At 47.0% G+C, this 22,479-nt stretch overlaps 1 protein-coding gene across 2 annotated transcripts in view; it reads right to left on the bottom strand.

Moving 5' to 3' along the window:
• LOC133344668 (uncharacterized) overlaps window positions 1-16,812 on the bottom strand; it is a 42,950-nt gene extending 26,138 nt beyond the window's left edge. For both annotated transcript variants that reach the window (XM_061554720.1, XM_061554721.1), the window contains exon 1: window positions 16,087-16,812. In XM_061554720.1, coding sequence (XP_061410704.1) covers window positions 16,087-16,198 — 112 coding nt within the window. In that variant the 5' untranslated portion in view covers window positions 16,199-16,812. The remainder of the gene's footprint in view (window positions 1-16,086) is intronic.
• Between the last annotated feature and the right edge of the window lie 5,667 nt (window positions 16,813-22,479).

Here is a 22,479-nt window from a genome sequence, read left to right as displayed (position 1 = left end):
CACGCGCTCTGTGCAATGCCTCTCATTTTGCTCAAGCAATGAAGGAAATGGTGAAACAAACTACTTAAACTCCCCAAACACAAACGTCCAACCTGCGGAACCATAAAGTCGGTAATTGTGAATGTTTACGAGATTTCCAAAAAGAAATTATCAAGATACGTGAAGCCTGGAGGCAGATTTTTTTCTTCGAGAGTGGAGACGATATGCTAATTACACACCCTCGTGAATTAACAACTAAATGTAATCTAATTTTACCCCGAGTCAGGCGCGCCGACGACTCGAGCCGAGTGAATCGGCGCCGTCTCGTGGTATCCGCGCAGCGCATGGGGATGAGACTCGAGCGGCAAAAAAATTAACCCGTAAAAACCAAGTTTTTCACTATAAATCCTTTATATGCGTGGCATCGGTTTTATTTTATTATTCATTTCTGTTTTTCTTGAGTAAGAGTTTCATTTTTATCACATTGGTATTTTAAATAAAATATGAAAAAAAAATTCCTAAAAAGTGGAACATTTTGGAAAAATGTTTCCACGAAAATAAATTGTCACGCACAACGAGTCTGTGTGCAAAATGTCAACTCGATTGGATCACGGGAAGTGGGTTAAAAAACGACCGAAAGATTTGCACGGTCGTAAGCGCGCAAGCAAGCAAGCAAGTGAACTTAATATAAAGGATTTAAATAAATAAGAAACCACAGCGGAGCCGCAGGCTGAGCGGGGAGCGACACGGGACGGGGGGAGCCATGTGGCACGGCTTTTCCTGATAGCTCACTGACAGGATGAGTGAAGCGGCTATTGGATGATGATGATGGTGATGATGTTGTTAGCATCATGTTCATGATGTACGCATGTTGCATTAAGCATGTTGAACTTCTTTCGCACCGTACGTTGCCAACCGTGCTAATCGTAGACGAGGGGGAAAGACAACAATGTTCAAGAAATTCGTTTTCAAGTTTGATGATGTCAGGGTGACTGGATTATCACTGAGTGACTGGAAAATGCTTGGATTATAATAATGGTGTTATTGTTATTCTAATAATAATGAATGATTATGATGATAATAATTGGATGATTGTAAGATGCTTGGATCATAATTGGTTCTTTACCCTTCTATCTGGCAACAAAACTGACACCTTTTTGCAAGGAGTCATGTTTGCATAGACCGCAATACCTGCAGTCATAATACAAACAAAAGAACATAACTCTGATAATGTGCACTGTCCTTGAAGTTGATTGGTCCACACCCGAGACAGCCAAAAGGCGTCATCTGGTCCAACCCATGTGAGACTAGGCTCTAAGGAAAGCTGTCTCGGGTGTGGACCAATCAACTTCAAGGACAGTGCACATTATCAGAGTTATGTTCTTTTGTTTGTATTATGACTGCAGGTATTGCGGTCTATGCAAACATGACTCCTTGCAAAAAGGTGTCAGTTTTGTTGCCAGATAGAAGGGTAAAGAACCAATTATCATATTTTTACTGGCAAATGAGGTCCCCATAATGCTTGGATCAGTTGACGTAATAAATATTGATTGTATGACAATTATTAGATTGGACGATGACTGGATGATAGTTGGGTTATTGTATTATGATAATGATGGTGGCAGTCACTGCATATGTCCAAGGCGCTGTTATAAAGTTCAAACACACATTCATTACAGAACACATAGCTACGCACAGACGTACATACCTACAGACCTGTAGTCGACAATGATGTGACCCCATGCTCGAGCAAATGCGAGGCGTTGCGCATCCCTGTTGACAACCAAAATCCATTGGTGGTGGAAATTCTGGATGTCTATAACAGGGCCAGGTCTCACCATAGGACAGCTGCTGTTCTCGTCATCTGACAAAGTGGCACTCGTTTATTTTTTACCTCGGAGGAATTAAACACTAAGTTTGACCCCGAACAGGCATTTGGACTCGCAATCATTTGCAAATCGACACATCCGTATACAGTACAGATATTGTTGCAGTGTTGTTTCTACTTCAGAGGAGTTATCCTTCAAAATATTGCAATGGAAAGAATCCCCTGAGGGAAAAGGACCTCTCGTCCATTGGTGAGCTAAATGGCGCGTGTTGACTATGGTTATATAGTTTAAGTGCAGGGAACAAAATGTTTAGGCTTTTTATTTGTGTCATTTAAATAATTGAATTGGCAAGATCACCGCTGAGAATAACACGTACCTTTCGCAACGGACTGCAGTTCCATTTAACAAAAAGTGGAATTCCAAGGAGGATAAATAAAGGGCTGGCAATAGATGGAATGGGGAGGCGGAGAAACTGGCCGGGTTTTTTGTGCGGAAAGTTTTCAAAAGCAACGATGTGAACCACCGAGGGTCATATAAGGAGCCCAACGCCAAATAAAACACAATCTAGACAACGAGAGAGAGAGAGAGAGACAGAAAAACACACACAGACAAAAAGAAAACCCAGCAACTATCGTAACTCTCTCATAGACAACGCCGTTACATTATGGTAGTCGTCATCCTTCGGCCTGGGGTGACTAACGACATTACAACTCGTATTAGGACCCCAATAGGAGCTACTGATGGTGTCCTGGGGTTCCGTAGTTAGCCTGTTATATACGCCGCTATAGCAACCGTGTACAAGTTAAACATGCCAGGAGGGCTACCTATCTTAATTTGGAGCTTTCGCGACTGCAGGAATTACTCTTTGGTTCTTTCGGTAAAGTCACGTATAAAGATAAAATAAAAAATTAAATACTAGCATACGACGTTTCGATTGCAACACAAGCAATCATCATCAGGTATGAATGAAATAGAAACACAAATCTAGTATACTTACAAATTGAATGTAATACAACAGAGAGTCGGATAACATAACAGTCAACACCCTACCTGGTTGATTACATTCTTCCTGAGAATGCTAAATTTGAAAGAGAGATAAAGCATAGAACCAGAAACATATAGACAGACATATAAGCAGACATATATCACAGAGATACATAGAGAGAGAACAAACATAGGTACACAGGAGGGCTACCTGGTCTACATCGGTCAATCCGGGGGGCTGCACCAGCTACTACTGGACCCTGAATGGCCACAGTGACCTCCAGCGGCCGAGGGTTTTTGTGTGCCGAAGGGAGATGGCTGACGCAGCCTCCAGCAGGGAGTCAACCTCCCACATTAACCCCACGCTGGCCTCGGCGTATGCGTGGAAGGGACGAGTCGGTTTCACTAAGGCTGGCCGGAGTCACGCGGAGAGAGTAAACCTGCCATGGCACACCAGCGTGGGTGTCACTTAAACGTACCCACTGGAGCAAATAAACACCAATTTAGGTGTTCCCTTGCAGCAGTCCGCGAGCTATTTTACACTGCATGACTTTGCTTAAAACGTGTTTACCAAAAAAAATAAGAAAATGCTCCCCCCCCCAAAAAAAAAATAACATAAAAACAAAAGTAATCAACAATTTGACGCCCAATATCGTGGGCTAAATTTGGAAAGCTTCTTCTCATTCTCTCACCCTCCACTGGGTCCAGAAAATATGTTTATAATCAAAGTTCGTTCTCAATCTGCGAGTTTCTCATTTCTCAATGTGACCTGAACAAAATGAGCCCAGCGACCAGACGCGGTGTGGAGATCCCTATTCATATTCTTAGGTTTGCCATGCCTCCTGGGCTGGCTTAAAAACATTTTAGTTTTAGCGTGCAACACTTTGTACGTTTTTTTAATTCTTCCTCCTAGCCCGAGGGTAAACGTTGAAGGTATATAAAAAAAACATCGATTTTAATCTCACCTGAATGCGTTCATTTACTCCGATACACGTGTTTTCTACACCACTGCCCTGCATTATTTGTAGATATAATAACGTTGATGGAGGGATTTTTTTTTTTTACAATTTGCATTTTAATACAGTTAGTCCCCACAGATTACTTTTAACTTGTGAAATGCCTCTACGCACAATTACAACTCCATGCCAATGCCGCCATTGATTTTCTTCACCCCAAATTCGCTCCATACTATAAAGAGGCATTATTTCATAAAAATCCATAGAATTAATTAGCCTTTGGCACGAGCACTGATTACTTTACACGGCCTCACCGCAGCTCAGCGCCCCCAGCTCCCCGCTCGCACCAAACATTATCCTCCCGGCACCTTTCCTAACACTCAGGTTTAATAGGCACGCTGCAAAATGCAGTGCACACACTTTTGGTGCGTACACGTGTTTACACGTAACAAGAGACAAATACAAAGATCCTCTCGTGTAGCCTTTAGCAAAGTGCTGTTAGCGAGCACCACGACGGAACAGTACACGAGGGAGTGGGTGGTGTCTCCCCAGTGGTGATGCTTGCACACCACACTATGTACTCATTTGAGGCTGAGTTGACCTAGGGGAGGCCCATGACCGCTTCAGATAATTGTCACTGGTGTTGGCCATGAGTGGTAATCGAACTCGGGTCGCAGGGTTCGTATCGCAGCTCGCTAACCACTAAACTACCGCTCCCTCGTAACACGCAATACACACCTAATGACATGCAGGTATACACTTAAAATGTTCTCATCATCATCATCATCGTGAAGTATCGAAGAATAACAACATTTTTCAGTATGATGCTACGTTTTAATATCCAGTCAGGAGCTTTGGGAGATGGGGGAGTGAATTTTTGGAGATGTTTCTGGGGAATGAGTAAGAGTTGTTCACCAGCTGTTCCATGGTATGAAGTCGTTCACTGGATTCGCATTGTGGAGTGCCCTTGGGTCTCCGTTTGTGCAGAAGGTATCAGCAGCGTTCGTGTGATGTTGCAATGCCATCATCATCATCATCTCTTAACGTGTAAGCCACGTACTGCCGTGTGGACTTCGGACGAGATTAATTCCTCCAACAGAACACATTGGCGTTAAATTATTATGGTCTGTGTAGTGATAATAATTTTCAGCCAAAATCTCAACCCAGTGGTGGATGAAGGACTCAACAATCCGTGTTGATTATGGGAATTTGTTTGACCATACTTCACCATACTGGTCATTAGCGGTTGGAGAAACGAGGGGGGGGGGAATCCAGAACAGGTTTTAATATCGCCACTGATGTTAGCCGTGACCATGAGTCAAACTCAAGTGGCCGGATTTATAGCGTGCTGTGCTGACTCCGACACCACTGCTCCACTTTACGCGGGGTATTCCACCGTACATGCCTACTGCACAACATGACTTACATGACTTACATGACTTACATTACTTACATGACTTACATTCCAGTGCCTTCCCATTGACACCTTCTTGCTGAGCTGCCACGGAGCTTTGTGTGCGAAACAGCTGCAATACCACACCGGGCAATACAAGGCCGTTCTTTAGTGAGCGTTGTTTGCTTTTAATGTATTTTCCCCCAAAGTTTATCCCACGAGACATATCACGAGGCAAAACAAAATCTATTCGGAACTCTTGCAGAGCAATGCAACCCTTCTGATCAGAAAACAGCCCACAAAAGTGGATATTACAGAGCTACCTCTGAGATCCCTTCAAGTGACATCATATCCACATGCTATGGGGGGGGGGGGGGGCAGCACTTTCCCATCAGCCCTGCCAACCGGAAGTATTGTTCATCGCTTGCCAGGTAAACCCATATTTTATATTCTCAGAGGTGGAATTTGCCAAATTAGGTGCAGAACCAAATGTAACGTTATGCTTTTTTGTGATGTATTTGGTGACCAATCAAAGCCACCATCAACTCACTGCCCTCGATAATCCGGTTTAATAACTTGAAGCTCCTCGGATTCACACCTCGGATCATAGTGGTGCAAACTCAGTGCTCTGACCTCTGAGCCACCTGACTGCTTCATTTAGAGCATTCCCTATCGTGTAGAGAAGAACACTGAACTTTCTCTTGAAACCGTACACAATCTAGCAACTCAATCACAAGCGCTCTTTAAGACCTCGCTTCTAAAATGTCCCACACAGGACCCTTTATCTCCCATCCAGCAATCTGCAAAGCACTGCATGCGGTGGCCTAAATTACACACACACACATCACCGCCACCAAGAGTATCATCATCAGCATCAGTGGTGGCGTCCTACAACTTTCTCAGTCTACTGACAGATGAGGACCTGTTTGCAAATGCCACCATAAACACCATATGGCCCACGAAGCGTGGAAATTACTAGCAGCAGAATTCTTCAGCATGTAACCAAATATGAACGCTGTACATTGAAGCGTAGTGTACACACACTCCTACGGACATGTATTCTATGATGCGGTGTATACGTACGAATGTATATTATTCATCCCAAAACTGAAATGTTTACTGGAGATTTAAATTGCGAAGGTGCAGAGGCAGCCTCGTCAATTTCCGAGCGTTGTTGCGCACATCGGGCCCGTGGTGCCGCGGCGGTTTAACAGGCCACGTATAATTTACATATCGCTTGAGAGAAGCCGCGCGCTGGATCTCATCACAACGCTAACAGCTCCACGCGCTCATGGGTGGCATGGGGCATGGGGTGGGGGCGGTGGGCGGTGGACGGGGGGGGCTGTTGGGGTGAGGGCAAGGTGGAGGTGGATGTTACCCCAGCCACGCGGCCCCAGTACCCTGACGACGCTCTGGTATTGCCCCCGGGTCTTCAGAAGCAGCGCACTATCTGAATTAGCAAACGCATCCACGCAAGGTTAAGCCCGAATCAGAAAGCGTTTTCTGCCTTCACATTTGAGTCTATTACCATAATACTTACGATATTATTGTTTGCATTCCTTTGTCAAGCCGCTGCCAAATGCATGCCCCTCCACGCTGTGTTGTTATGAGATGTTGTTTGGCAATACTTTACCATGCTGGCAAGCGTGGATTGTGGATATGAGAGCTTTGGGCCAGATCAATGTTTTTTTTCTTTTATTTTAATTTTACCTACGTGACTTTACCGAAATAACCAAAGAGTATGGATTCCTGCAGTCACGAAAGCTTCAAATCAAGATTAGATCAAATATCATTCGCCACTGATGTTTGTTGTGGTTGGAAATCCAACTCAGGTTGCCTGGTTCACATCGCAGTGTATTAACCACTGCGTCACTGCTCTCCGCAATCAATCATGATGCTAGTTTAACACGGAGGCTTACACGACAATATCCATTATAGAGGGTTTTTTTTGGGTTAGATCGCGTAAATATAAATGTCTCATTAAACCGACCACCACCCAACACAGCCAATAAGTAAGGTTTGTCACGTAAACAAAACATGCCAATTTGTATACATTCATATTTAAGCAATCTAACCCCAAAAAACTCTATTATGATTCATACTGCTGTTTATTAATGTAGGAAAGGCTGACTGGGTCTCAAGACGTTTTCAGCATTGTTCCTGCGTTTTAATGTTTAGCCGAATACGTGTTGTTTTTGTGTGGAAGGAAAATGTAACACTTGGGAGAAAACTCACCCGTGCAAGTGGGTTAACATTGAGAGACCTGCGCGAATTTTGTGCACAAACCCTCTTGCCGCGCTGCAATCTCCTGGCCACGTCGTAGCCTGGTAGGTGTGTGATGTTCGCAGATCTTTGCGATCCACGATTCGTCACCTTCCATTGCGCTGGGCCACAGGCATGATCTCAAAATAGAGGAATTACATTTGAATGCATGTTCATAGCAATGACCATAAGTTTGATAGTCATCACTGTGAGTAAAGCTTGGGGAATGACATTAAGGAGTTAGACTTTTTCTTCTTGGTTCTTTCGGTAAAGTCACGTAGAAGGGAAATAATAAAATAATAAAAAGAAAACATAATAAAATAATTCTCACGACGTTTCGGCCACAACGCAAGCAGCCGTCCTCAGGTGAAGAACAGGTCTGTCGGGAAGACAACGTGGGAAGACAGCGTCTTCCCGACAGACCTGTTCTTCACCTGAGGACGGCTGCTTGCGTTGTGGCCGAAACGTCGTGAGAATTATTTTATCATGTTTTATTTTTATTATTTTAATATTTCCCTTCTACGTGACTTTACCGAAAGAACCAAGAAGATGAATCCCTGCAGTCACGAAAGCTTTAATACGAGAGTTAGACTTTCTTTTTTATATTGAGTTTAGCACATTTGCCTCCCTTGGGTTTTCGTGCGCAAATGCAGTGGAACTTTTATGATCTATAACGAATTTGCGAAAGACATTAAGGACAAGACAATGTGTGAATATGATGCATTCTACTATCGGAGTTCGATGTATGTATATTTAACTTTTTCGCACCTTGCGAGCCCAACCGTGCGAATTGACCATGGCTAACATCAGTGGTGAATAATATCTGAACGGGTCCTAGGCACCACCTTCATCAAACCGCACTGACCAGCGTGGTGAAGTATTGTGAAACAAGGCCGATGAGTTGAAAGACATATAGTGGATAGATGAAGGGCTACAGGGCTATACACATTTTATGCTTAAGTTTTTTCGGTAAAGTCACGTAGATAAAAAAATTAAATTAATAAAAGTAAAATAAAAATTAAATAAAAATCACGACGTTTCGGAGGCAACACAAGCTTCCGTCTTCAGGTTGCCTCCGAAACGTCGTGATTTTTATTTTATTTTTATTTAACTTTTATTAATTTAAATTAAAAAAATTTATCTACGTGACTTCACCGAAAAAAACCTAAGAATATGAATCCTTGCAGTCACGAAAGCTTCAAATCTAGAATTATGGCTATACACATTACAGTTCTTTATCACTCCAGCAACATGGGGTTCACTCACGAGTTCCTACCTCACCTCTCACCTCACTACACCCACAAACAAACAACATTTTTGACGACAATGATGAGCTCTGTATTCTGAAAACACCTCCTGCGTACAGACTAGAGGGCAGATACAAACACCAGAACGGCTACACAGACGGCCCCTTCTCCCATCCAGCGATGAGCAGCTGTTGGCAAATTTGCTTGGACAGACGCACGATGGCTATTTAGTCTGTATATCTTTATGCTCACGCATTAGCATGTATATGTATAAACAATATATGATTATGTTGCGCGCACAATTTAGTTCCACAGTGCACATCTGTCGCCCGTGTGTATATACAAGACAAAGATCCCCCGCATAGCCTTGGCAGACTTTTGGGGCAAGTGCTCTTAGTGAGCACCTATAAAATCTGGGATGAGGGGGGGGGGGGGTAATACAACAGCACCACACCTGGTCGCCTTTGTCTTCCGCGTAGCAATGTTCACACACCACATCAGCTACTTATTTGAGGTTAAGTTGATCGTGGGGAGGCCCAGGATGGGTTCAGCTAACACTGGTCAACACACTTTTTCTGGCATAAGGTATTCCAACGGTTGGAAGGTAATTATTGGGGTGCTGATTCCAAATCTGGCATGAGTTTTTGTCTATCACATCAAGTTTTTGAGATATCAAATATTGCATTTTCAATTAAAACTGCAGAAGAAAAATATTAAATAATTGTGGATATCTCCATAAAATGATATTATAAACACACTATCCTAAAATACAGCACCATATTTTAACACTAAAGCAGTCACTGACTCGCAACAACTTGCAATCATAAGTGACAGAGTGAATTTCGGGTAAAATCAATGAAAATGGGGTATGCCGATAGCATAAAAATGAGATGTGATAGAGCAAATCTGAGATCAGATTTGGAATCAGCACCCTGAAATTAGTCTAAAACAGCTGCAAAAGTCCAGGCCAGATTTTTTTTTTTGTTGACCAGTGTAATCATCACCTGTTGTGGCTTCAACACACCGGTGAGCTAAAGCAGTTAACTATTTGTCTTTGTCAACGTGACACATTTTTACTGATTGGCCGTGTCGGGTGGTGGAGGGTTACGACACATTCATAAATAACGCGATCTAAACCCAAAAACGTTGATTATGAATAACATTGGTCGCGAAAGCCTACGTGTTAAATCATCACCTGTGTTGGCCATGAGCAGGAATCTAACTCTGGTTGCCGGGTTCTTAGCCCAGCGAGCTAACGACCACACGACTGCTCCCCAGCGTGTGCACACACACACACACACGCTGCAGTGGGATAGTGATCACTGCGTTCAGCAATGCTGAGCATGAATATTATGGGTCAAATTATCGACGTACAGGTCCTTTTGGATTGATTTCTGTCACGTTCTAATGGACTACTACACATTAAAGGTCATATAAAAGCTTAGTGTGTTGCATGAATGGTTGTATGTATGTTTGCCAAGGACCAAATCACCAGGTATGCACCCGATACTGTCAAATATTGGAAACTAAGCACGTTTGAGCCTGGATAGTGTGTGGACGGGCAACCACAATGCACAGGTTGTTACACACCGCGGCACTATATCGCCAGCCGTGGGCAGTTCAGAAAAATTAATTGTTGTGATCTACGATGCGCCAGCGTACATGCTGTCTGCCTTCACCAACCCTCACTGACCAGCATTGTCAGGTGTGGCTATGTAACCCTTCCTACCAGGACCAGCGCTAGGGAGTTGCTGAGTTGGGCCCTGCACCACCAAATGTCCCTCTGGCCCACCGAAGTTGATGCGAGGGTGAACATTTCGGTCCCTATTTAAGACCGAAAGAGGAACATTTCTCCACAACTCTGGCTGTCGCCTGATGAGGCTGGTTGTAATTACCGGCGAAACGTCGTACACGAATTGTAAATGTTGTGGGTTTATTCTCCAACACACCGGTTGGTGCTGTACTAGTAACTCATTGGCACGTTCTGTTGACGGGGCACACCTTACTAATTGGCTCTGTTCAGGCGGTGGCGGGTTGAACGACACATTTATATTCACGCGATCTAGATTTGAAGCTTTCGTGACTGCAAGGATTCATATTCTTAGGTTTTTTCGGTAAAGTCACGGAGGTAAAAATTTTAAATTAATAAAAGTAAAATAAAACAAAATAAAAAATTAAATCACGACGTTTCGGAAGCAACACAAGCATCCGTCTTCAGGTGGAACCGTCACAGCCACGACAGCTGTGTCAAGTAAATGAGAGATCACAAGAAATGTTTTACCTACGTGACTTTACCGAAAAAACCTAAGAATATATTCACGCGATCTAACCCAAACAAAGCCTCTATTACGGTGAATCGCTGTCGAGGTGCATCCCCCCCCCCACACACACACAACAGCTCCGAAGCTAAAGCCGCGGCCTGCTTCTGACCCACGTGATGTGCGGAGGGCCCTCGCCCAGCAGTGGATTGACAAGAGGAGTGTGCGGTGTGCGATTACGTGGCTGAGAAACGACCTTTCTTAAAATGGACCTGCTGCAAAAAAACGACGTATAACATCGTGCCAGAGCTTTGAAACAATCCAGCCTTGAATACATCTGAGCGAACATTGTGCCTGTTTGTGTATTTTTTTTCTCCCTTGTTCTCTCCCCCCCCCCCCCCCACTTCGCCCAAGCAATGTATGCTTCATGATGGAGTACACTGCTGAAGTCTATCAGAAACGCTCCGGGGCACAGTCTCGCCTCGTATCCATACGCCACCACAAACGAGGTGGAGGGCGACGGACGGTCGGAGCGCTGGCAGCTTTGAGTGATGGGAGTTGGGGAGTCTAGGACGTGGGAAGGACATCGTATTGGGCGACGTGGCACCAAGGTGCTACCACGGGACGTCTCCCAAACGCAAAAATTATTCCGCCGGGGTAATCGCGGGGCAAACGCCACACGTCTTTTCTCGACAAACATTTCAACTGGAGGCGGGGGAAAAAGCTTTAAAATATTAAGCTATTTTGCGAAGCCTATTTATTATTAATAACTAATTGTAGAATACGTCTTGTCAAACGGCAGACAATGAGCTTGTGCGTTAGAAAATGGGAGGGGTGGCGCGTGGGGTTTGGCGGGGGTAGAGGAGAAAGAGGCTCTTCAAGCTTCTTCTTCTTGGTTCTTTCGGTAAAGTCACGTAGAATGGAAATAATACAATTATAAAAATAAAACATAATAAAATCATTCTCACGACGTTTCGGCCACAACGCAAGCAGCCGTCCTCAGGTGGAGAGCAGGTCTGTCGAGAGATCGCAACCACCACCCTAAGACCTGACATTGTGCGCTGGTCCCGTTCGCTCAAGAAGGTCTTCATCATTGAGCTCACAGTACCCTGGGAGGACTCAGTAGATGAGGCTTATGAGCGAAAACATCTGCGCTATGCCGATCTAGCTGCCGAAGCACGGCATCATGGCTGGAACACAGAAGTCCGACCAGTGGAGGTGGGCTGCAGAGGTTTTGTCGCAACATTTACAACCAGACTGCTTAGAGACCTGGGAATTAAGGGCCAGAGCCAGCGTTCGGCATCAGAGCTGTATCGGAGGCGGCAGAAGGCAGCAGTCAGTGGCTCTGGATGAAGAGGAAAGACCCCAGCTGGGCCCCAAAGTGAGAAGACCAGGAGGTATGCGGTCAACAATGCTTGACTCAGGGAGGAGGACGCCCCTGCCATGCATAGTCCCATGGGATGTTGGCTATCTACAACAAGGCAACTCCTATGACTAATTGGGAATGGGACGCAAGCGTAGGATTGATCACCCTGTCGCTGGCCGCCTTTGGGGAGGGTGTATAGTATGAAAGGCCGAAACACCCTAGGAACCAAAGGTACACTACTGACGATGCGCTCCCCAAATTTCGCCAGGCTCACTGTTCATGAACTCTTGGAAGTGCTTGCACAAAGGATAGTAACATCTCATCCTGTGTTCTTTGAATCTGAATCGGTTGCTTGCGTTGTGGCCGAAACGTCGTGAGAATTATTTTATAATGTTTTATTTTTATTATTTTATTATTTCCATTCTACGTGACTTTACCGAAAGAACCAAGAAGATGAATCATTGCAGTCACGAAAGCTTTAAATCGAAACTCTTCAAGCTTCTTTGCCACTGCATTGCTGGGATAAAGGCCTCTCTCCACATTGTCTCAATCGTGAGAAGTTGATGGGCCATAATTCCCCACGGTGGTCAGTGCGGATTGGTGAAGTTCTGGCCCAGGACCGGTTCGGATATCACTCGCCTCTGACATGAGCCGTGGCTGGTAAGAAAATCACGGTGGCCAGATTCAAAGCGGAGTGCGCTAACCAGTGCACCACTGCTCGACCCCAGCAGGGAAGCATCCCCCAAAAATCTTGGATGGAGAAGAGGTTATTAGTATTCTCCCCCCCCCCCCCGCCCACCTCTTGGCTACTGTGGACTGTGGCTATGATTGGTGCTCGCTGTAGGGCAGTAACGACCATACTTCACCACGCTGGTCAGTGTGGCTGATGTTAGCTGTGGCTGGGAAAGGAACTCAGGTGGCTGGGTTGTGCTAACAAATGCGCCACCGCTCCCCCCATACCACAGTAGATATTTTGCATGGGAATGCCTCGTCGAAACTATTCAGTTTATACTGAACAATACACCCGAAGGAGTACCAAAGTAGAGCTTGTGCTCAAATTTTCTTTGTTGTGGGTTTCCCGCACCTCCGATTAGCACGGTTGGATACGTACGATGCGAAAGAAGTTAACATACATACTGAAAATCATACCTGAGTAAGAAATTGTACTTTATAAAGTAAATATTACGGTTACTAGGGGAAGCTTAAGGACAATGATGATGATGCAGAATATTTGTAAGAAGGAAGACATCATGTTAACATCATTTTCAGTGGCATATTGAGGTTGGCATAGGCCCTGTTTAATCCTCCCCCCACCCCCCTCTGTGTCGCTCATCACCTGAGCCCCTCTGATGGGGTGAGCCCCAGTACAGCTGCACTGCCTGCGCACGTAGCCGCTACATTACTGACCAGTTTAAATGTGATATTTGTATCAGGATGAACATGCTCCAAGCATACAATTAAAACGTACACAATGTAACGTTGATGTCATCAGCTTGAAATGCGTTCTTAATTCGATTTTAACACACCGCTTTAAAAATAGATTTTATAGATCAACTATCAGACGAAAGTTATTTATTGAAGCCAAGTGACAACCCATTGTAATGAGAGATTCTTACAAAACAAATAGTGAAAATGCAGTCGCAATAAATGTCGATTCGAAATTGATATCTTTGAGACGTGAGATGTATAAAAGGCACACATCAACATGTGAATAATTTTATTATCCAGATATTCATTGCAAAGCACGCTTGCCTCAATGGGCGCCCTCGCTTTTCATTTCCATGAAAATCACGAAATTATTCTGCCCTAGCTTCGGTAGTTTTTCTTGTAAATTATACGGGGGTGCACCACAAAGACAAAACCCCCTGTATAGCCTTAACAGACTTTTGGGGCAAGTGCTCTTACCGAGCACCTCTCACACACGAAACACAGTGGCGTGTCGATCGAGTGTGCAGGCGGTGCAATTGCACGAGGGCCCACGGGCCAGAGAAACCCAGACGCACTGCTACAAATAAGCGGTTAGGGGGGAGGGGGGGTTGGGGAGAGAGGGGGGGGATTCAGGCAGTGGTCCCATTGCATGCTGTGCACCAGGGCCCATGCCAACCACGCAACTCCACTGGACACACACACACACTTCGCATTACGCGTATGCAAATCGTAACAATGGATTTACAAGTTTGGGAATATTTCACCGCGCGAGCAGTCTTGACGGACGACAGTGCTTGGCGTTGCAGGGATACGCATCGCCCACTGACCGTGAGGACAGTCGAGTCGAATCAAAGCCCGTTGTACAGACCGCAGAATCAGAATCTTTATTAAGACTGGAGGAATCCCATGAGCTATAAAGACTCTTTTTTCATAAATGTCCAGCCGGGGGGGGGGGGGGGGGGGGAGGGTCAGCAAGTATTCACCTCTGACGCTTTCTCTCACTCGAGCGCACGTGCTGTGGATAGAGCCTGAGCCAAGCGGAACGAGCAGCGCTTTTCAAAAACAAACGACCAACGCAGAGACGACATCAAACTTATTCAAGTTCTCAAGGTTGTTCAGTATATTCTGAGGTTTTTTCGGCAAAGTCACCTACATGACTTTACCGAAACAACCTAAGAATATGAATCCTTGCAGTCACGAAAGCTTCAAATCTAGAATTGTTCAGTATAGCTTCTCTGACGTTTTCGCGAGGTGCCGCTCGTCGTTCAGCATGATGTCCGACGTTTCGGTCCACGTGCGTGGCGCAAATACACGGGAGAGCCGGTGTTTTGACGCCTCTGCTATCCTTGCTGGTGTTGCGACACAGACGTTCATCAACAGCGCTTCAAAGCTCATCGTCACTATCATCGTCATCGTGAACATTAATCTTAACCAACCGCTCATCAAAAGTCACGTCCAACTACACCCCAAACACACACCGGGTGACAGCGCCAGCCGCGTGATGTCCCATTTGTGGGGAGCTCTGTCGGCGTCATGTTATCGAGATCGAGATGACAGCATGGCTGGCAACCCATCGAGACGATTGCTCATTTTGCAAGGGGGACCTGTAAAAGTTACGCGGCGAGTGTCTAGAGCAGCGATGGGTGTGCAGGTTTGGATAAACCGGTCCACAATGAGTTGCTTAGAGAAGACTGAGCAAGCCGCCTCTTAAAACACCCCCCCCCCCCCGTCGTAAACAAAGGCACCAGTGCGAGAGGCGTTTGCGAGCACTCAAGGTCGTCACGGTGGTTGTGGCCACAACTACGCCAGTGCTGGTGTGTCACACACCGCTCCAGGTGTTCGCTTTGAACAAAGGCGGTCTCACTGCATCGCGCGCTTTCAGATGCGCTTCTCCGGCCGTCTGGAACGTTCTTCCTTCCGATATTACGAAGCCACTTGGAGCTGTGCACTCTTAAATAATCTAGATTTAAACTCATTTCTTTAGAACTGCCTTTTGTGTTCAAATGTGTTGTCCTTTCTCCACACCTCCGATTAGCACGGTTGGCTGCGTACGGTGAGAAAGAAGTTCGACATACATAGAAGTTCTACATACATCCATACATATGTAAAAGTTGAGTCGTTCCAGAGGAAGGGAGGGCTGGGACAGATTTAGATTCCACTTTGTGGTATCCATAACTGGCAATCTTAGCTACAATTCCTAGAGCGCCAGGTTCGTAGCCCGGTAAGCTGACCACTGTGCCGCCGCTCACCGCAACTCACCGTCACCACACAATCACAAAGGTCGCCCCATTTAGCAGCCTCCTTGGGGTGTCAGCGAGCACACACAGGACCCACACAGAGACTCGAATCAATGACTCAACCCCCCCCCCACAGGACCCACATACCTTTCCTTCGCGAGCGTCTCCGTCTTCGTCGCTTCATCTTGGGCCGCCGGGAAGACACGTCTTGCTCGGCGACTGTGCCCAGCACCAAGGGGCAAGGAGGCGTGGAGGCCATGGTCCCCTGGCTTGCTACTCTGTCTCTTCCTCGGCTGCCGCGTCTACGAGACTACTACGACTACTCGCCCGAGCCACGTGGAGCCAATGTGATCAGCTTCTCTGCGTACACTCTGCTGCCTCACTCACCCACCCTCCCCTGCCGCTCACTCACTCATCCGATTCACTGTGCTGGCTCTCACCTTTCCCCTCCTTGTCGCTCACTCACTTCACATTTCCTTCCTACTGCTCACTCCTCCTCCGCCGCCGACGCACTCCGCTCCCTCGCCTTCCCTCCACCACCACCGCTCACTCGACTCACTCCACTCCCTGACTGACCTTAACCTCCCTCTCTCACCGACTACTCGATACTCCGACGCACTCCACTCCCCTCGCTGTACCTCACCGAATGCGCCACTCAACTCCACTCCCTCGATGTTCCTCCCTGGCGCTCGCTCGCACTCCTCCTGTCCCTCCTGCTCACTGCCCACTCCCCTGCCTGCGCCGTGCGCGAGGAGTGTTCTAGACCCGCTGGCGCGTGAGTGAGTTCTGCTTGAGTGAACCCAGAGTGGGCTGATTGTCACCGCTCCGTGTCCACCTCCTGGCTGAGGAGGGCAGCCACCACCGGCGTGCGTGGCGCTTTCTGCCCCAAATATATTCACTCTGGCGGCGAGGTGGGGAGGAGGGTGCGCGTAGGGGCGGCGGGGGGGTCTCCCCCTGCACGGCGCGGGTGATGTCAGCGAGCTGTGGTGAATGGAGCGGAGAGTGTGACACGCATGGCACACACGCACACGCGCGCGCGCACACACTTTTACACACACCACACACTCGTACATTCACACGCCAACACCTTTGCCCAACGACGCCTTCGATATCTCAATCAGACTGTTGGGGCGAGGACGGCACGGCACACGAGGGGATCTGTGACACGGCACACCGGCACCACGCCCGGTTGCCTTTGTCTCTCCCTCGCGGCGACGTTTACACATCGCACCAGGTATTCAATTGAGGCTGAGTAGATCTAGGGGTAGGTCCAGGAGAGCGGTTCAAATAATTGTCACTGGTATTGAGTCGTGAGCGAGAATCGAACTCTGGTCGCCGGGTTCTGTAGCGCAGTGCGCTAACCACTGAGCCACCGCTCCCAACACAAAGACACATTCATAGATTCGCAAATATCCTATATGCATGTATCCACTTGTAATAACACACCCATACGTACACACATTCAGACATGCATATGCTTACATTCTGAAAGCGGTAACCGTTTTCAGAATCGATTACCGGTTTTGGAAAGTCAGGAACCCGGTAATGGTTTTCCAAGCCACAACATTTATAATCTGAGTACGATGTTTCGCCTGTAATACAACTAGCTTCATCAGGCGACAGCCACGTGGTACTCAGATTGTAAATGTTGTGTCTTGGCTCTCCAACACACCGGTGTGCTGTACCAGTACACTACACTATACACTACACTACTCTACACTATACACTAGTGCTGTACTAGTGACGAATTGGCACGTTCTGTTTACGTGACAACCCTTACTGGTTGGCTGTGTCGGCTGGTGGCGGGTTTAACGACTTACGCGATCTAACCCAAAACACCTCTACCCGGGAATAGGTATGCGTACCCACACTTTATCCCACCGTTTGGTGAGACGGCGATGGGGAGGGCGGGGGTGCAATTTAGGGCAGGCAGAGACATTGGTTTCAACCGCTGCGGGGGGCTATGGAATCGAACCTGGTGACCCCCCCGATTGAAAGCCCCAGTGTCCCCTGGCCATGACAACGACCCTCGTAAAAGATGCGTCCCTGCAATCGCTTACTCAAGCCAATGCTGTGGTGGAAGAGGCTACTTCCACTTCGACGGAGCTCTCGAGAGCTCCCTCTGGGAGGTTGTTTTTGGCCTACTCTTCCACGCTGGATGGGTTACTCACGCTTTATCCCACCACGCCCAATCTGCCGATGGAATGTGGTGTACATGTTTTGTAACTGCTGGGTGGACAGAGGCGGGGAGGTTAAAGAAACTTGCTCACGTAGTTGCAACTGCCCCAATCGGCAGTCTATTATTTTCCAACAATTAAATTGTGCGGTATGCGCCGCGACAATTCGGAGTGCGACTACTCATTTAATTGGATTTGACTTCATTCAGAGCGCGCGCGTGCACACACACAGCCCGTGTCGTTCAAGGTATTCGTTAATCAGCGCCTGCCGCCCGTCCTAATTAATAGGATGACGCGCGCGGCGACTATCTATATTTCTTTTCACGTGAAAGGAAATATCCAGACACGTCTGATGAGGATTTTTTGAAATTCAAATTCATTAATTGCCTTTTCACACGTTCGGTCACAATTAACGGCGAAGCCTTTTCGTCAACGCGTCGTCAAATTTTGACAGCCGTCTCTACCCAGGTAGAACAATAATTACACAATTATACTCGTGTTTACAACCCCCTTTGTGTCACTCCACTGTTGGATGTAGGTTACCCCCGATGCCGTGTCGGTCACGGTGGTAGGAGCAGTTTACTTGTCACTGGCCACTGATGTTCGGCGTGCCTGGGAATTCATCTCGGGTGGCCAAGTATGGAACAAGTATCAAGACTAAACATCACATAGAGATATGATGCCCTGTATTGTTTCAGGTCACGGTGGCTATGCACGCGTGTGATCCAGTGCTTTGGAGAGAAGGGTTGGTGGTTCACGTGAGTCATTTGTGAAACTCCCAAACCCGCCAGGGCTTCAAGCAAAGATGGCTATGGTATGGCAATACGGATAGTGGGGTTTTTGAATGCGTGTGCGTAGATATGTGAGTGTTACTCCATCATGTGCTTTGGTTTTCTCCAAGTACACTGCTTTCCACACACATACACAATATTGTTTAAAACGGAATTGGCCAGACATCCCAGTTCAGGACACTCTTGAAAAAGCCTTGATATTCATTGAGAGTTTCTTGGCCAGATACGGTCTGTCATTAAACGTGTGCAATGCTCAGGAAGTCATCATGAGCCCCAACATCAATAACACTGCCGCCTTCACAGGGAAACTATATAATACGTGGCATTTTGGACAACGTCCCTTCTTCATAGCGCATGAAATAATTGACAGTCCTTAAATGTTTTATCAATCCTATATTTTGTTCATCAACAAGTTTATTCAAATTTTGCATGTGCTAAGAAGAAGGGCCATTTCCAGAAACGTCGCCTATTGTATATATATTTTTTCCGATTGATTCCCAAGTGTTTTTGACGGATGTATTGAGGTTTTTTTTTTGTTAAGAGGAAGCAGTTTGTTTGAGTTTACCTAGAAGGCAAACGGCACGTGTAGTTGACGCGTTGACGATGTTTTCTGCAATTTACACTTTGTTGTTCAGACACATTAAACAGTGTCGCTTCTTAGACAAGGGCAACCTGGGTTAACGTCTATACCGATGTAATAACAAATACAGTTTAACAAAAAAATGTAACAGATGTGGACTAGATTTTATTTTACAATAAATGAATGCAACACGTACAAGTTAAAACTTTCTCTTTTAAAGTGTTTTCGCTGTTGTTCTATCACGGCGCTCATTAGCCGTGAGACGAGTGAGTAGTTGCGTGTAATGTCACAACTTCACTGAAGACGAATACTGTAGTCGTGGTACATGGGTATCCTTAATGTGTACCACGTGGCACCCCAATAAGGCAGCATAGACTCTCTTTCTCTCTTGCAAGGCAGACTTGGGTTATCTAAACGAGTATCTATATCAAAGCAGGAAACCCTTTTGCAATATATACTATGGTAAATTGTGATCGTTTTTGGGTCTACAGTATACCTTCTATGTATTTTCGTTTGCAAATATTATCCGTGCCAGTTGGATGTCACCTAATTATAAAGTGTATTTGCGTACATCCCTTTGTAAATCCACTGCCGAATATGGGCCTCCACATTCCGAGGGTGTCATTTAACAATACTTTACCATGCTAGTCAGCACTGGTTGCAGAAAATGGATACAGTAACATAAACGATCTGACTGGATTTGGGACATTGTGGGTGAATTAGTCATAGGCAGCTGGGTAAGTAAACACATACATTAGAAACAAAGGGACAGACGTTAAATATATTTAGTCTCATCAGCATATTGGCCAATGGTATCCAGCATGTCCAGAGTTTGTTTGCTTAGACAAATTCCGCCAGATAACATTTGTTCACAAGGTCAATCGGACGATGGACTAAACATTATTTTAACTTGGAGAAAGTGAAGCAAGCATGTCTATGCTCTTTACAAAGTTGGTGGCGTGGACAGGACACGTCGCGAGAAAAGATAATTACTGGGGGGTCGAGACTCACATTGGAGCGGCAGCCAACGGAGGGAACACACGCTGGTTGCAGTGCTGTGAGGAGACGGAGTAACGAAAATCAGCTCATGCGATGCAGAGTTGCCATAAGTATTGTTACATCTCAGAATAACGGTGAGAGATGGCGGCATGGCGAGGCCTTCAAATAGCAGTGGATAGACCATTCTGATTAAATGCAGTTTATTGCCAGAACATTCTTCCACTGACGCACAACGCACGTGTGGATGAATGGCAAGGGAGATATAAAAGAACGACATATATATAATCGGCCGTTAATTTATGTAATAGTTGTTTGCATGGCGTTTTACCACGCCATCACTCACACACGTTTCCAAATCCCCAAGTTGTTCCTCTAATTACCGTGGATAAACGAGGAAAGTCTCTATGGTCCGAGTGCGTGTGTGCTTGCGTGTGTGCTTGCGTGCGTGCGTGCGTGCTTGCGTGTGTGCTTGCGTGCGTGCTTGCGTGCGTGCTTGCGTGTGTGCTTGCGTGCGTGCGTGCTTGCGTGTGTGCTCGCTTGCGTGTGTGCTTGCGTGCGTGCTTGCGTGTGTGCTTGCGTGCGTGCTTGCGTGCGTGCTTGCTTGCGTGTGTGCTTGCGTGCTTGCTTGCGTGTGTGCTTGCTTGCGTGTGTGCTTGCGTGCGTGCTTGCTTGCGTGTGTGCTTGCGTGCGTGCTTGCGTGTGTGCTTGCTTGCGTGCGTGCTTGCGTGTGTGCTTGCGTGCGTGCTTGCTTGCGTGCGTGCTTGCGTGCTTGCTTGCGTGTGTGCTTGCTTGCGTGTGTGCTTGCGTGCGTGCTTGCGTGTGTGCTTGCGTGCGTGCTTGCGTGTGTGTGTGCTTGCGTGCGTGCGTGCTTGCGTGTGTGCTTGCGTGCGTGCTTGCGTGTGTGCTTGCGTGTGTGCTTGCGTGCGTGCTTGCGTGCGTGCTTGCGTGTGTGCTTGCGTGTGCGTGGGGGTGGTACGGTAGTGTCGTGGTCAGCGCGCTGCGCTACGAACCTGCGACCCGGGTTCGATTCTCGCACACGGCCAGCAGCAGTGACGATTATCTAGACCGGTACTGGGCCTCCCCTAGGTCGACTCAGCCTCAGATGAGTACCTGGTGTGATGTGTGAGCATCGCCACTAGGGAGACAAAGGCGGCCGGGCGTGGTGTTGGCCACCCACTCCCTCGTGTGCCGTACCGGGCTTCATAGGTGCTCGCTAACAGCACTTGCCCCAACAGTCTGTTAAGGCTAGATCTTTGATCTTTGTGTGTGTCATACAAACGAAGTGTTGATGCCATAATAATGCAGTGGAGCAATGCAGTGGAGCAATGCAGTGGAGGCAATGCAGTGGGGAGCGCACACACACACACACCACGATGAACTTGGTTACCTGAGTTTGAATCCCGGCGAAGACTACCATCAGCGGCCAGTGATCGCTTTCAACTGGCTTTACTAACTCGCGAGAACCAGTGTGGTGAAGTATAATCTCTACGCCAATAAGAAAATCGCCCAATCGCTCGTGAGATCGCGTCATCTGTGCAGCACCGAGCCTGGATGGTGCTATGGATGGGAGATCGCCACGCATAACCAGGTGTTAGAGTCGTGGGCAGCAACCAACCTCCCTGCCTTCACCAAGCTCCACTCGCCAGCGTGGTGAGGTATGGCTCAAGTAACTTTCACGTCCCGCATTGCAAGACAAGGTACTCATCCAACAGTGGGTTCACACAGGGGTAGTTACTTGTACAGGAGAGCAGTGGACTCACGTTGGGGTTGCTACATGTGTAGTGACATGGAATGAGTCGCTGTAGCGCGTGTCGCTGGGAGATTGGTAGACAATAGCTTTAGGGGTATAGCAGCCCGTTCTACCAGTTGCACCTGCGGGCAAGGCACTGAGCCCCCTGGGGGATCCAGAGGGGTGCGGGGGGGGGCGAGGGCGAAGCCTGGTCACGCTGGGCAGGATAAAAGGCGAGCTCCGACTCACAGTCGGGGCTGCTGC

Source organism: Lethenteron reissneri, chromosome 20 (genome assembly GCF_015708825.2).
Source record: "Lethenteron reissneri isolate LAM-NWPU_2019-01 chromosome 20, ASM1570882v1, whole genome shotgun sequence".
NCBI lineage: Eukaryota > Metazoa > Chordata > Hyperoartia > Petromyzontiformes > Petromyzontidae > Lethenteron > Lethenteron reissneri.
Note: the sequence above shows the minus strand (reverse complement) of the source record. Positions and strands in the feature narration are given on the sequence as shown.